This window comes from Hyposmocoma kahamanoa, unplaced genomic scaffold, assembly GCF_003589595.1.
Source record: "Hyposmocoma kahamanoa isolate Upper Pololo Valley unplaced genomic scaffold, ASM358959v1 86, whole genome shotgun sequence".
NCBI classification, from domain to species: Eukaryota; Metazoa; Arthropoda; class Insecta; order Lepidoptera; family Cosmopterigidae; genus Hyposmocoma; species Hyposmocoma kahamanoa.
The window spans coordinates 6,016,914-6,033,215 of record NW_020654289.1 but is presented as its reverse complement, the minus strand read 5'-3'; the positions used below and the strand labels follow the sequence as shown (position 1 = coordinate 6,033,215).

General features: G+C 37.0%; 2 protein-coding genes across 2 annotated transcripts; one reads left to right on the top strand and one right to left on the bottom strand.

Annotated features, from left to right (window-relative positions):
- The first annotated feature begins 10 nt into the window (after positions 1-10).
- Positions 11-10,032, top strand: LOC113234779 (serine/threonine-protein kinase RIO2). The gene is made up of 9 exons (XM_026470257.1): positions 11-187; positions 264-405; positions 1,376-1,544; positions 3,354-3,563; positions 4,147-4,338; positions 7,344-7,515; positions 8,042-8,161; positions 8,418-8,696; positions 9,803-10,032. The coding sequence occupies exons 1-9, from the start codon at positions 122-124 to the stop codon at positions 9,962-9,964; spliced, it is 1,512 nt and encodes a 503-aa protein (XP_026326042.1). The 5' UTR covers positions 11-121; the 3' UTR covers positions 9,965-10,032.
- A 2,014-nt stretch (positions 10,033-12,046) lies between these two features.
- LOC113234882 lies at positions 12,047-14,798 on the bottom strand (the record flags this gene model as incomplete). The annotated part of the gene is made up of 3 exons (XM_026470404.1): positions 14,665-14,798; positions 12,718-12,871; positions 12,047-12,097 (listed from the first exon to the last, which is right to left on the bottom strand). Coding segments are annotated over exons 1-3 (339 nt in total), but the record flags the coding sequence as incomplete, so codon positions are not given.
- Between the last annotated feature and the right edge of the window lie 1,504 nt (positions 14,799-16,302).

Genomic DNA, 16,302 nt, shown 5'->3' with positions numbered 1-16,302 from the left:
GTTGTATGGATGTGATTTTGTGGTGTGTGAGTAACAATGTGAACACAACACGTTTTAACTTAATGATTTTTGTTTTATATTTGTATCTTGTTAAATTAAATTTTGTCTCGCATATCTCAGTATGGGGAAACTCGATGTCGCCATATTGCGGTATTTAACCGCTGAAGACTTTCGTGTATTAACCGCAGTAAGTACTTTTTACTTTCAACCAGTCTTTCATAACCTGAAAATGGCAATAACGTGTAATTGTTGTCGATTTTCAGGTTGAAATGGGTATGAAAAACCATGAATTGGTACCTGGTTCATTGGTAGCATCCATTGCGAATTTGCGACATGGTGGAGTACACAAATTGATGAAGGAATTGTGTAAACATAGGCTGTTGACGTACGAGCGAGGGAAGCACTGTAAGTGGAAATATTTATTCTAATTACGAAGCATTGTCGACAAAATCAGATCTACCTTAACACCTGAAACTGAATTAAGTTTAAGTAGCTTGTAGGTATCCATGGCGACAGCTTGTGAGACAACAGTTCACAAAGGCAGTCAAAACCCACATTGGTATGTATATGTTGGAGCAGTGTTGGTCATGTTCGATTGGACTAAAATGATTCGAACAGCTCCTGTCCCCGAAGACCCGGGTTACAGGTGTCTAAAAGATTCAATTATATTTGTTTGACCCAGTATGTGTCATGCCCACAAAATTGGACTTTATAATTTTAGGTTTTTCAACAATTCACATAATACTCATAAATCCCCATAACCCAGCTCGCCATCTCTCTGTTTAAACAGTTTGTTTGGGTTGAATGTTTACTTGATGGAGTATTTGTGATTGTAAACAACAAGTGACCTGCTAAAGCATTGAACATTCATTGATTGATCAACACAGGTCTAGTCTATGTCTTAGCAGAGTTATAGACCTACCTGAACAAGCAGATTTTATCACTATGTTTTCTTTCACTGGTAAAACAAGTCATGTTTGGCAGTCATGACCAAAATCCGCAGTATAACTCTTAACCTTGTGCATGGGAAGTAAGCATTCACCCAATATTGCCCTCTAATGGGCATTAGAAACTCTACTCTCTCCATGTGCCCAAATCACCTCAACATTCCTTCTTCTATTTTTGTCACCACATCTTCATTCAAACACATTGTTCCAAGTTCACAGTATTCTTTACTCTGTTACATAACTGCACATTAAATGTTTTTCTGATGAATCACATTTCTACTGCATTCACTCTACTAATAATAATTAAAATAAGAATAAGTTCTCCTACAAATAGTAATAAGCATTCTGTCATCTATCTACTACTAACTACTTCTGTAAAATTTTGTCAACCCTTAAAGGTGAATTAATTAAAAACTATTTTTTATCAGATGATGGCTACCGTCTTACAAATGCAGGATATGACTATTTGGCACTTAAAGCCCTTACAAACCGGAAAGTGATAGCTTCATTTGGCAACCAGATTGGAGTTGGCAAAGAGTCCAACATTTACACTGTGGCTGATGAAGATAGGAATCCCTTATGCTTGAAACTTCACAGGTAATAGTGCAAAGTTGGGCAAAATATTGTAATTTTAATATGAGTAAAGTTTAAGGTTCCAATATTTTTGGCCATATATAATAGTCATATGCCTATTGATTATTGAATGATATTATGAGTTAAACATATTCTGTATAATGTATAAACATAGATATGTATAACATTATGTATATCACTATACTATAAATTCGGAATTCACAGAAGTTATAAAAATGTTGAACACAAGAATCAAGGATATTGCATCAATGTTACACAAAACTGGTTGATGACTAACAGTATCTCAGTCAACTGGGACAATAGGATCTGAGAAAAGCCTGTAATATTGTTGTTTCTTTTACAATGTAGTAATCGCAAAAAGCGGAGAACTCATAAATATTGATTATTATGAAATAGTAAAAGAAGCAGACACATTAATGTTGTGTGAGCCAACATAGACTCCTAAAATTTAATAATAATTTAGTCTTTATCATGATATTCAGTTATACATTAGCCCACAGTCACTCTATCGCGCGTGATCAGGAGCGTGCAGTATTGCACGGGAAAATCTGCACGCGCAATCATGCGCGATTACCTGTTGGTTTTTGTTACAACGGAAAGAGCGTCCGTGTAAAAATAGCGCAGGATAGACCGCGTGAAAGTGCCGCGTGTTGGTGTGTGTGATTCCTTTCTTCTTCCAACGTCCTTATACACGCGCAATAAAGCGTCTGCGTAAAGGATTACATTTACATTATATTGTATTAGTTGCCACACTTTGCCACATTATGCGGGTTCTTCTTCGCGGGTTGTGAACCTTCTTCAACGTGCAGGTTTCATCACCTAAAAGCGCGTAGTAAATATCAAATTGAATTTCGCATAAAAATCCGAGGAACTCGGAGGTCGGAGCCCGGGTTCAAACGCACGGCCTCTGCTTGGGAGGCGGTTGGTGATTGGTGGTGGTGAATGGTTTGACCATTAGGCTACCACGACTTGACTCAGATATATATACAGGGTGTCCCAAAACTCAACGATAACCTAAGAACGTGATATTACCTAGTTTGTAACAACCCAGAAAAAAAATATTTAAAAAATCGGAGTTACATTTTTTTTTTGTGATATAAGCATTTTAATGAAAAATGTTGAAAATGTACGCCCTGTACACCATTTTTAAGTACTACAATTACAAATTTGCTAATTTTGCTGTTCTAGTTTTTGTAACGGTAACCCAGGTTCGATTCCCGGGCCGGGAGAAACATTTGTGAGGCCTACATTTATTTCTCTCGTGGGTTTGGGTGTAATGTAATTTGTGGTTGTCTATGTGTGTGGCACCCGCAACACAGGGTTTCCCTAGTGCGCGGGGCCATGTTGAGTGTGTGCGTATTATAAAAAAAAACCCTTATACAGGGTGTTACACAGAGGTAAATCGATATTTCTAGGTATTTAAAGGTTTTGTTATGATATTAACCTAGTTTCAACTTAATAAAGATTCAAAAAACATGTGCTTAAAATAGCGTTTTGTTTGCGGTCAGCTGTTCTTTCGCCTTCCTCGCACGCTCGTACTTAAGCTATTTATGAATCAATTTGTCGTAATAACGTCGCATTAGAGTTGTGACACATGGTTGTTTCGGAAAATCACTAATATACAAAACTTAATTACACTTGTATCAAAATCAAAAGTTATTTTTAATTGAAATTTTGCACAGAGGGTCAAAATCAAGTGTACGTTTGGGTCCTTTAATACGGCTACACCTTTCTGTTACACCCTGTATACTCTGATTCCTAGGAAGGGAATGGTTTTAGTTTTTTAATTAAATTTAAAATTGAATCTTGCAGGTTGGGCCGCACTTGTTTTCGTAATATCAAGGACAAGCGTGATTACCACGCACATAGAAATCGCGCTTCCTGGCTATACCTCTCCCGTATTTCTGCCACTAAGGAGTTTGCTTACATGAAGGCTCTGTACGACCGTGATTTCCCTGTACCAAAACCTATTGACTTTAACAGACATTGCGTTGTTATGCAGTTAGTTTCCGGGGGACCTTTGTAAGTATAAATAGAAGTGTATGTTTTTGTTTACGTTTATTATAGTATGACGCGTCTCCTTATATTTAATTTTTATTCAGAGATAAGGCAATCAGTGTATGATTTTAATGCGAGATGGTCATAATCATTTGTATTTGGTTCTCGTTGTCTCCACGCCGTATGGGGACTCTGCGAGTATAAGAGTGGAACCACAAAGTAAAGAAAAACATGTTTATAACAAAAATAACTTAAGAAAATTACATTTAGCTTTTTGTGAAAAGGTTCGCCCCAGGAAGTACTGCTATCTTACCTATTTCTGCCGTCAAGCAGTAATGTGAGCATTACTGCATTCCGGTTTAGAAGAGTACGAGTGCTGGTGAAGGTACAGGTATATGGGACTTATCAACTTAGGTCTCAGGGTGACGGGCGCAGTGTCAGTGCCCATACGATCTTTGCGATTCAAAGCTTTGAATGGCACTGCATCAGTTATGGATAAGCGTGTCGCTTACCGCCAGGCGCACGACGTGTTCGCCCCGTCACTTGGTAGCATAAAAAAAAACATAATTTTTTTTTACCATTGTAACCTGGTTATAATTTTTTCCAGAACACATGTAACTGAAGTGGCAAACCCAGAAGCGCTGTATGAGGAGCTGATGGACTTGATAGTGCGTTTAGGCAACTGCGGAGTCATCCATGGAGACTTTAATGAGTTCAATATCATGATTGACGATGCTGGACATCCTATTGTCATAGATTTCCCACAAATGGTTTCAACTTCACATCCCAATGCTGAACAGTAAGTTCACACATTTTTAGTTCATAAATGTTATAATTATGTATTTTTTATTACATTCAGGTTACAAAGACCCATAAATACATACCTTATAGACTGCCATACATAATAATATAATAAAACAACGCAATGTGGGTGTCCGGTAACCGGCACTACAACGTCGGTATATTCATACTTTCGTCCTTCATGAAAGTTGATAGATGTTGAGTTGGCACTCTCATCACAAATGAATTAAACTTCATATTATGGCGGAAGTGTTGATTCGAATCAAAATCGCATATATTTGTTTTTTTTTTTAAAAAACATCTAACGTTTCGGGCTCTTTACGGTGTCCATGGTCACCGACTCACAGGACTTTGTTTAAAAAGAAAACCAAATATACGTGATTTAGATCGGCAAAAAATATATTCATTTCCTATGTGTAAGAATCGCGAAAATATGGTATTACAATTACTATTTTCTGTTCATAATCTAAACAGGATAAAAAAGATATCCAATAGTAAATGTAGTCCATTAAAAATTTAAAAATGATAAACCAATAACGTTTATTTAAATTTTTATTGAATTGATATTCAATATTTTTTTTATTTTTTGTGAAATTACTCCGGTAGTTTGTTATAATCACAAAGATCGACCACTTAAAAAAAATCCTTCGATCCCATTGACTTTTGGACGACGGGTCTAATATAAAAACCACGAAAGAAATGTCACAAGTCAACCTATTCAAACGTAGTGACATGTTAAGGAATATGAAAAGGCTAAAACGTTGAATTTAAATTGTAATGTCATTGCAGTACTGCCTAATTTTGCTTGCAACAATTGAAAGGCGCAAAAAAACACCATATTCAGCTTCTACTTGAAACTTACCAAAATGCACCATATGTAGCTTCTAGTCAAAACTAATTGAACACAGGTATAATGGAGTAGCCTTTATTATTTATGAATAAATTTTATACGTAAATGTTGAATTTTATACAATGCCATTTATTACGAGCTAGGGTGTCTCTGACTTTTTTTCTTGACTTTCGGGAATTCTCGTACCCGATTTCTCGAGTTATTCGAGATTTTTTTTGAAAACCGTAAAAAATCAGCTCAATCAACTATAAAACTAAATGTGAACTTCTCGAAAGTTGTTTTGACCTGGATGTTTTGAGTTATGCCCCGTTATAAATTCCATCGTTCTTAGTCCCAGGTTCGATTCCCAGTAGAACCAATTTGGGAAAGGAACTTTTGTAAATTGGTTCTGCTTTGGGATTCTGTTGCTCTGATACTCATGGGGAGTATGTACAGAGAGTTCCCTAGTTTCAAACCAGGTGATTGTCTTACAATAGAATACCAAGACCAGAACCATTTAGAAAAGTCAATTTGTTAAATTGATCCTACCGGCATCGAACCCGGGAACTTCTCATCCAGTGCCCACAGTGCAAACCGTTAGGCTATCAAGGTTGTACTATTTGTATTATTATGCAGTGTTTTTGTTCACTCATTGATGTAATCACATACCAAAGCTGTAATATTATGGTCTTTTATCAAGCTTGCATCAGCTCTGGTTTCCTTTCTTTTCTTACCATTTTCTTAACCCATTCGTGCATAGTACTGAAATTATACTGCGCTCAAAAAGGTCACCACTTTTCTATATGCCGTAGTGCTTACATTGATTCAATATAATTATTACGGTTTATCACTGACGACGGTTGATTCCGTCAACAGGCATAGTCGTACTGCTCATAGTTCTTGCAAATGTTTCGTGTACATGAAAAAGTACGGCTATGACGGTAGTAGGGTATTTGCCGCTGTGAGATAATTACAAAATTAAAATGCGCGATATTGATTGCGCAAGAGAAACGCTTTCCAAAATAAACACTTAGGTACTAATTAATAATAATTATTATAATAACGCACACACTCAACATTGCCCCGCATTAGGGAAACCCTTTGTCGCGGGTGCCATGGACACACATATAGATAACCACAAATTACACCCAAACTCACGAGAGAAATAAATGTAGGCTATACACATATTTCCCCCGAAAAACCTAAAAAAATACTTGCGGGATTATGGAAATTCATGCAAACGCTATTTCAGGCAAATGTATTTTCGGTCTTCTGATTCGTAACCCCGAGCCGTAGAAAGAATACAACAATATTTGAAAGTATTACTAACATGTATTAAAAAAGATTTTAATAATAACATTAGCATCAAAGCGATTCTATGAAATTTTTGTACTAAATATTTCAAACTCTTGTGTTTCAAACAATTGAAATTGACGTGATGGGTGTCGTTCAGTCTTTTACGCAAGCCGTGAGTCGGAAAGAGACAATTAGCTATTTGATTTTGATTTTACGATTAATTAAAATATAAATTAAATACTATGTACTATTATATACTATATTATATACTTGTGCATAAAATAACACTTTTAAATGATAACTTTGATAACACAATACATTGTGTTATCATAGTACTTTTTTTTTAGTTATCATACTACAGTACTTACTGAAAATACGATATACCACCCTGTTTTTTCACTTTAGTTGAGTAATTTTTACAAGGTTTTACTACACATATTGTGTACGGCATCATTGACAAGCGCGCTGTCAGTCGAACAAACGAAGACTAAAGCGTGATTGACGCTCTGTATACGATTTTAACGCCCTGTAAGTTCGGACACTTTTTAGCACGGACCCGACGCGACGTCCATTTATATGTAAGTCAATGTTCGATCCGGACAGATTCGAACCGACGTCTTCTAGCAGCCAGACGCTATGCCAACTAAGCCACGGAACGAACCAGCGGACCTCACGAATTTTTCTACGTGGTTGTTGTCGGATCTTTGTATTTACTTTTTCAACGAATTTTTAGCTGTAGCGCCATCTATGAGAAATCTATGAAAGTATTTTGTTATAATAAACTTTATTTTAACTGTCTTCTGAACTGCCCGTTGCCATTGCATCATTCCGATAGATGTCGGCTAACAATTGAATAAAATGCGTATAATTGTTCATAGTTACTTCGATCGTGATGTACGTTGCATTCGCGAGTTCTTCAAGAAACGATACGGATACGAGAGCGAGATATACCCGCGGTTCACCGATCTTGAAAGGGATGATGAGCTAGACCGAGAGATTGCGTGCTCCGGATACAAGCGGACCAAGGACATTGATAATGAACTGCTTGAGGTAACAATAATTACAGGAATACTTACTATTAAGCAAAGGTGTTACTTGTTCATGGTCTCAGTATTACTTGAGGATATCGGAATTAGGGCAATGAACATTGCTCTGCACCTTTACCGAGGAGCTGTATATTATAGTATAAAACACTCATCACCGATGAAAAAAAAAGCACTGGAAGTGCCTAAAGTCTATGGTTACTATTAGAACCGCTTCTTCTTCTTTTTCTTCTTCCTCTTCCTCCTCTTCTTCTTCTTCTCCTTCTTCTTCTTCACTATGTGGAACTTCGCGTACTTCTATTGTAGTTATTGATAGTAATCGAGTCTAACTAATCTAATAAGTACTTGAGTATCACAGTGAGCACTGAAAGTCATACTCACTTGACTATGATGAGTACTTGCCATTACGGTCGTATTTCCAGTGCTTGATATCATATTCCAGTCTGCTCAAATCCTGACTACTCAATGTAGACTTCTGGAATACGACTCTTAATTACTTCCGTCCTTACTTTTCAATTGGCACATTTGTTTAGGAAATGGGCATCGGCATGCAAGTGAGCGGGGATGAAAACAGTGGATCAGAAACAGAAGATGGTGAACATGACAGATCTACTAAATATACAGAAGACGAACTGTCTAGTTTGAGAAAAGAGGTAACTTCAGGATCTTTAGTAAAATGTTTTTAGTCAAGGAGAACATGCTCCTTGTTTTAGAAATAAATAAATACATCTCAGGCATGAAGTTCTGAGTCTGCCTCGTATAATTAGATTAACCTGAAAATTCATTTTAACTCTATTTTTTTTGCACGTGATAACTCTTTGCAAGTTCATGGATCTCTGGACAAATAGAAATCACTAATGTAGCAATTCTTTTCTTAGTTTTTTTTTATTTAATTTTTGTAATGTTTAGGTTGAAGATTCAATACAAAACGACGAAAAAAAACTTCAAGTAGAAAGAATTATAACTAAAACAATCAACTTAAATATTAAGAATGATGAAGAACCGCCTACGTTAGTCAAAGCTGTAAATATAGAGGAGTCAATTAAACAAGTAAATGAAGATCTAGACGATGTCAACGGGCAATTGGACATGACTTCGCAGAAGTACCGTTTGGCTATGATTGAGAAATCTTTGTCCGATGTTAGGACTATGAGATCCTACACTTCTGCTAGTACTATTGCTCCTGAGGTAAGTTATAATTTAAAAAAGATTCGGGTACTCGGGTAGCAGGAAAAGAATCCTATACGCAATTTGTACAGAATAGTCTCTTTACCATTCTGCCTTTTTTGAAAATGGAATAAAATGACAGTTCATTACGCAAAAGTGTTGCCCGCTTACAAGCGACTATTGATTGCAGTCGATACATATTCTATCCAATATCGACTGAATGTTGGTTACGCTTGCAATAAATAGTCGAATTTATTTTTCGTCCAATTGTTGGGCATAGGTTCATTTGAATTGTCAAATTTTGCGTGTTCATACTTACACTGCATTTAGAATCTAAAGAGGAGACATATTTTACAGTTTTTTCATTTTAATCAATATTTTATTTTTCAATATTTTTTATTTTTCAAATATTTTATATTTCATTTTAGTAATTATTTTAATACATAGCTTATCAAATCCGCATGTTCTTGTTAATATATGTGTATAAATTAAAAAAAATATTTTGTTACTAGTAGGCCAGCTGTCAAAATGAAGAAGAAAAGAATGAAGAAGGCAATAACGCAATTAGTAATCGTTAGAACATCATAACATTCGCAATTTAGAATTTTTGGCATTCTTGCACAATCTATGGATAAAACTTTCGATAACAACTACATGGCTTTTTGAAATTTGATGAAAGCTGGCAACCCTATAAATGTCATTTTACTCTGTCTTCAAAAAAGACCTAAGCCGTAGCTTAGGATAAAAATATGGGAAACTATCTTATCTAAGCTATGCTTAGTTCGCTAGAAGTCATTTTCGAACCAAATTTAACAGTGAAAAATTTTACATGCCATTTAACAGCGAAAAGAAATTTTTATATGCCGTGTTAATGCATGCTAAAGGCCCCCATACACAGCAGATTCCTCGTTTCGATCGATCGTCGCGATAATCGTATCGACCTGTCGCTGTCGCGGTCAAATAAATCGTTAACGACATCAACCTTTACATTCGTCGTTCCGATCAGTCTGAAACGACGGATCGCGAAGACAAATAGTGCCTTATGACAGCTGGTAACAATTCACTAACAACATAAATCTTGTTATGGATTGTATCATAATTTGTCATATTTCTGTTTCCATTACCAGGTAATCAAACAACAAGTAAAAAAGAACCTCGAAACCCGTCAGAAAAAGATGGATCGCAAGAAAGCTATCGCCAAGGGCGAAGCTAGCGCCGTCACGCGGAGCAGACGGGACAACAGGGAAACAATACGGGAGAGCCACGGGCTCTGGGGGTGGGACGAATGAGACACCGACGTGTGTATATAATGTATATTGTAATAAAGTATGTCAAGAACAATTTATAGTATTATTTCTGTAGTAAAACTTTATTACTAACAATTTTATTAAAGCTATCAACACAAAAGTGATGTGACGCCATAAAATGCATATATAAGAAAATAAGGGATAAATTTAGCCGAATTTATTTTATATATAGCAATCATGTATGACTAACGTTACAATAAATCCCGCTTTGAGCGGGACAGGCTCGCCATTTTTAAGTTCGTGTCCCGCCGTTCCCAAAATACTTAATGTCCCGTTTTGACATAACAGGATGACGCGCGTCGTCTGCGCGTATACGGCATACGCTCGCATACGCTGTAGTAAAACGATTCAAACGCGCGCAAACATCGCGATGAATGCAAGAAGCTTATATACTCCACTGGAGTTACACACTTTTAATTTTGTGTAGTTGCTTCATTTTAAAAAACTAACTAAAAATAATTAAAGCTATCCTTAATCAAAATGCGCGATTACATACGCGCGACTACAGCGCATCTGCGGCGCGTATACATGCAGATGACGCGCGTTTACGGCGCGTGCACGTCGTAAAAGCGCTGATAAAATACACCGTGTGCATAGGCTCTAAATGTTACGTAATCGGTCACTCCTCCCGCACCTCGCAGCTACCTAAGAACGGTTCCTGAGTTGGTACTCAGTTAAGTGGTAGGCCTGTAGTAGGAATAATTTTCTGTATATATAAACAAATGAATGAAATTAAAAAATTACAATCGATAATTTTTTTTCACCTCACTAGCTCGGAAAGGCTTTCTTTCTCATTAGAAATCTGCGCGCAAAAGCGTTTTTCGCACGCTAGCGTGGAAAAGGTTTTTGGAATTCGAACTCAACGATGAATTGTTGTGCACATTGACCTACCAATAAAAAGGTCAATGGTTGTGCACCTAACTTTTCTTTCGATGAAAAATAAAAGATAATGACACGTTCAACTACGCGATTTGTCATATTTATGCAATAAAGATCCGTTGGTATAATTTATTATTATTATTGTTGACATTAAATTGACAATGATAACAAATTGTGTTTATTATTTTAATTCGTCGAAGAACTAAAATAATTTCAAAAAAATTTGAAAAACAACTACTTTGCAGCCTTGCATAACAAATAACTATTATATTATATAAAAAAATTTTCAAATTAGACAAAAGATTACGATCACAATTTCGCAAAAAAAAAACTGCATTATTATTGGGACAAAAAGTAAAAACTAATGGCCGGCTAAATGTGTAATAAGTTATAAAAAGATAAGCAAGATGCACTGTTTTTCTACTCCTCGTCCTGTTCCTCATCTGCATATGCATTGTTCCCATTTTCTTGAACCTCCACAACATCCTCCACTAAAAAGGAATCGAAACTTTATTTTATTTTATTTCTTGTTTTGCTGTATAAAACGAAGCGAAAATTCTAGAAAAGAAATTTCTGCCTCTGAAAAGAAGTATCTACCTACATGGGGTACAATTAAAATTTATTACCACAACTTTACAGTTTTGTAACGATAAGGTCTTAGAGCAAGTTTTTTTGGTTTTTTTTTTCATACTCATAGTCCCGAACCACTTGGGACAGACAACAAACAAACAACAACAAATTACGCCCAAAGTCACGAAAGAAATATATGAAGGCCACACAAATATTTCTCCCGGTTCGGGAATCGAACCCAGGACCTCTGCGTGATAGACCAGCTTAGTTACCGTTCGGCCACAGAGGCAGTTACCGGTAGGGACATACCTGCCTAAACGGGGGTTCAACAATTAAAATGTATTACTAAATACAAACTAGAGAGTGTTAGGTATCTGAAAGGTCTATATTAGCAATTTAAATAAGTTCTGAATTATGTTTTAATCATGGGTGTGATATAGAAATTTGAGAAGAATACATTTGAGACTCTCCGACTCTACATCGTAGATTAAAAATTAAATTTTCATTACCATCTTCATTCACTTCCACCTGCTTGTCCTCACTACCGGTCGGTTGGTCGATGTGCGCCACCGAATCTGAGGTGCTATTGAGGTGGAAGTTCCTCGGGCTTCTCCAATCATGTTCACGAATGTACAGGAGCTGAAGACTCGCGTCCGTGCAGAGTAACTGAAAAATTCATGGTATTTCAAATGCAAATGCAAAATGCAATGATCCTCAGATCATTGCATGGTATGAAAAATTACTACGGGACTCGCAAATAGCCCCAAAACCGTTGGATTTATTACAATAATAATAATAACACACACTCATAGCCCCGCACTAGGAAAACCCTGTATTGCGGGTGCCATGGACGCACACATAGACAAGCACAAATTACACCTACTCACGAGCGAAATAAATGTAGGCCATACAAATATTTATCCCGGCCCGAGAATCTAACCCGAGACCTCTGCGTGGCAGTCGAGTATGGTAACCGTTCGGCAGCAGAGGCAGTAAAAAATAAAGAAATAAAAAGTAATATATGCATTTTTTTTTCAATGTCTAGTAGTCGCGAAAACAAAAAAAAACGCGAGCTCTCGAGTGAAATGAAATAAACTCAGAACTGATCACTTCGAAACAAAGTATCACATTCAATCTATGCATTCAACCCATATTGACGAAATTGTGTATTTTTATAGTATGCACATAAGAATACCTATTCTATAGACTTAAATTGACACCTTGAAAATGAGTGTGATTCTCTAGCGAATTTGCGTAAATTCATTAAAACGGATTGTTATGTATACCCTTTTGTCATCATCATCGTAACCCTGAAGCCGGTAAGTGTAGCCGAACACGCTGGTAGAAATTTTTGACTCTGACGCTGTGAGATCACTGTCCTCAGTGAAGAACGGGTAGTCGGTGATCTTGTAGTTTCCTGCTTTTATTGGACAGTCTAGCCTGTAAAACAGCATCTTAGAAAGGTCAAATAAAAAGTTACTTAAATTAGTTTGTTGAATAATAGCAGAACAACTTAACTATAACTGTAAAATATTACAATCAAAATCATGAAACGTAGCTACTTGGGCAGCCACTGTGGCACACATTATAAGACAACAGAGGACATTTTGTTTCTTTGGACTACAAGCTACCAATGCTCGTAGAATATAAATGAAAATAGCTAGTAAAGTAACGAATTTCTCGGGCGGAGTCTTCACTAATTAATTTCCGTGGCAATTTTTATTATTTAAGTGTCTATTCGATTTTTTATCGTGCAATATTATTTACTTGGTACTTGGTGCGACGGGCTGGTGTCCGCAACTCGACGTCAAGGCGCCTATTTTGCGTGTAGTTGGTGCAGGATCCTACTCGTGCCACCCAAGCTCCTTCAGGAACCTCAGCAACCTCCTCGGTTTGCTGAAGACTTCGAGGAGCAACCTCGGCACTCCAAGGTACTTCGCTCTTTAGTTGGCCACGCTAGAGCACTGTAGTAGGATGTGCGCAGCCGTTTCCGGGGAGGAAATCTATGATCTCTATGCACGCTCTGAATAAAGGGCTGTCTGTGATACTTAAATTGAAAAGGTGTTTAATGTATGGACCATAACCCGTTAGGGCGGCAGTTAGAGTGCGAAGCTCTTGCCTTTTGAGTTTAATTACTTTTCGAGATAGAATGGCGGTGAGCGTTGGGAGTGCTTCCCTCGCCTGTCTACAAACCGTAAGGGTAGTCCATTTGTCGTTATGAAAAAGTTTTGTACCTTTGTATACAGTTGCTCTGAACCATTGGTAGGGGAGGGACACTACGGGTTCTGGTCCTACAGCGGCCGTCTCCGACCCTTTTCTGGCTAGTTCGTCTGGTGCGTCATTGCCACGTGAGCCGCTGTGTCCTTTAATCCACTGTAGAGTTACGTGATTGTGTATACATATCTCCATGAGTACTTGATGACATTCATAAATCAGCCCTGGGGTATTATTTCATATTCGAGTATTGTATCGTGATTTATTAGTTCCATCGTTACTTAATAGTTACACGATAATATAGTTGAATATTTAAATAACAAAAATTGCCACGGAAATTAATTAGTGAAGACTCCGTCCGAGAAAGTCCACAATCAGGTGCCACCGGCTAATTTATTGTAGCACCTACCTATACCTTCGAATATTATGGTCAAGTTGAATGTGATTATGTCAGAGCTGAGGCTACAAACGTAGGTAAGGTACTACTCGTGTTAATAATACATGTATCGACGTAGTTGATGCTCAGTTTAATTCATTATTTGTCTGCGAAGTATCACAATGTTATTATACCTAACCTACTAAGATGGTGAACGCAAATGACATCCATTCATTTAGATAAGGCAGGTCAAGTCACACTAATGTTTACCGATTGATATAACTGATTATGGTCGTGTTTACGTAATTACGTAAGTACGTATGAATACAAAACTACACACATTTTGTTTTTGTCTGACAGTTGGCATTTCATAAACTAAATAATATAATGGACTTAAGAAAATGGACGTTCACCCCATCAAGACAGACCTGGACAAAATTTAAATAATAAGGTTCGCGCATACCATACCAAATAAATGCCCAACCCAAAGAGTGTCGTCATGCGATGGCTATCTAAAAAAGCCTATTATAATTATGTAATTGCAAATATGCATTAACGCGGTGATGCGCTCTATTTGTTGAATTTTTAGCGAAGTGTCAGCGCCCCAGAAAAAGCTGAATAATATGGCAATCTATCTACATACTTAGGTTTAACATAGTGGAAGAACATGTTATAAAGATCTTCCTGCTCGGAGTCAGCGCAGCCATTGTTGACAATGTGGAATTGTTTGAAGAGGTCACAAGTGTCTAGGTTGCGAATGTCATGACACTTTTGCATGGTCGCCTGGAAATAAACACTGAAGGATTGTTTGTAAAGTCGCAATGAGAGTGCACGTTGGTATCAGTGAAATTAAATAAATTATTAAAAAAATATTTTTTCTGTTTAATTAAAAGCTCATGTGGTGCCATTTGCGTGAAGATGCACTTACGTTACCTAAAGACAGAAACTATTAACATTTACCAATACAAGTATAACTTTGCTTAATGGGAAAATCTCATCAAATCTCGCAAAACAATGGCAAAAAAATTAAAAACATTTTTTATGAAACGGTATTAGAATTAAAAAGTCAAATTCAAAATCTCATTCAATTTTATTTATTAATTTTTCTAAAACGAACGACTACCTACCTAAGCGCACAATGCTGTGCGGTGACTGTAGCCACCTACGGATAAACCCGTTAAAGGATTGCAGAAGGTAAGTTAAATTTAAAAGAAACACTTTAAATTTTTTGCTTTAGATTTTTTATTTATTTATTTACTATTACTTCATGTTTAGGCTGATGGCTTTGGCAAAGCCATCAGCCTAAACATGAAGTTTAATTATGTTTCTGTAAATATGGCCGCCACAAAGAGGATAGGCAATTTGAGGCGGCGTGCTTGGATTGACTCGGGATTCCTTAAAACGGGCCGATACGGGTATTCTAGTTCGAGATTCGTATAATTTCGCGTTTTAATCTTCGATTAAGGCACAATAGCACTATCCTATTCCACTTTAAACTAGATTTCACAAAATAATTGAAAGTCAAAATAAAAACGAAACTTTTCCCTCCAAAAGGTCCAGAGCGAAACCTTTTGCCTTAGATAATAAATTTAAAAAAAAATTGAGGCTGAAGTCAAATGAGCAAAGACTTTTTTTGTAATATCAAGTGACGGGACGAAGAAGTCGTGCGCCTGATGGTAAGCTACACTCCTGTCCATCACAATTGCAGTGCCATTCAGAGCTTTACATCGCAAAGATCTGAGAGGCACTGCCACTGCGACCGTCACCCTGACTGAGACATAAGTTGACAAGTCCCATGCGCCTGTAATTTCACCAGCACCTTTTCCCTTCTAAACCGGAACACGTCAATGCTGACATTAGTGCTTGGCGGCAGAAATAGGTAAGGTGACAGTACTTTCCTGGACGAACTCTTTCACAAGGAGCTCTGCTGCTACTAAAAGATAATCTTAGGAGTATTATTATTATTACTTAGTTAACCTTGTTGTGCGCAGGAGGAGCACCTAAAAGTAACATCAATAGTGGTCAGATCAGCGTCAGAAGAGCTATTATTTTTTATTAGACTATGTTATACAAAATCCTCATCCACACTTGTATGCCTTACGACGTTATACGAGTATAGTAACAGTGTCAAAACAGACCTTTGCTTCTGTTTCCGCACGCTTTTGCACGTCTGGTTCCGTTTCTGCTTCCGTAACTTTTATAACGGTATTTTATTCGGAAATCTATATTCGCGATGGATAAGGCGCGTGCGCGTGCCTTCTTGGCAATGGGGTGCGCATAT

Excerpts from the sequence above, each read along its gene's own strand:
- LOC113234779 (XM_026470257.1), top strand. The coding sequence starts at position 122 with ATGGGGAAACTCGATGTCGCCATATTGCGGTATTTAACCGCTGAAGAC. Across the intron at positions 188-263 it reads ACTTTCGTGTATTAACCGCA|GTTGAAATGGGTATGAAAAA; the intron begins GTAAGTACTTTT and ends GTCGATTTTCAG. Across the intron at positions 7,516-8,041 it reads TTGATAATGAACTGCTTGAG|GAAATGGGCATCGGCATGCA; the intron begins GTAACAATAATT and ends ACATTTGTTTAG.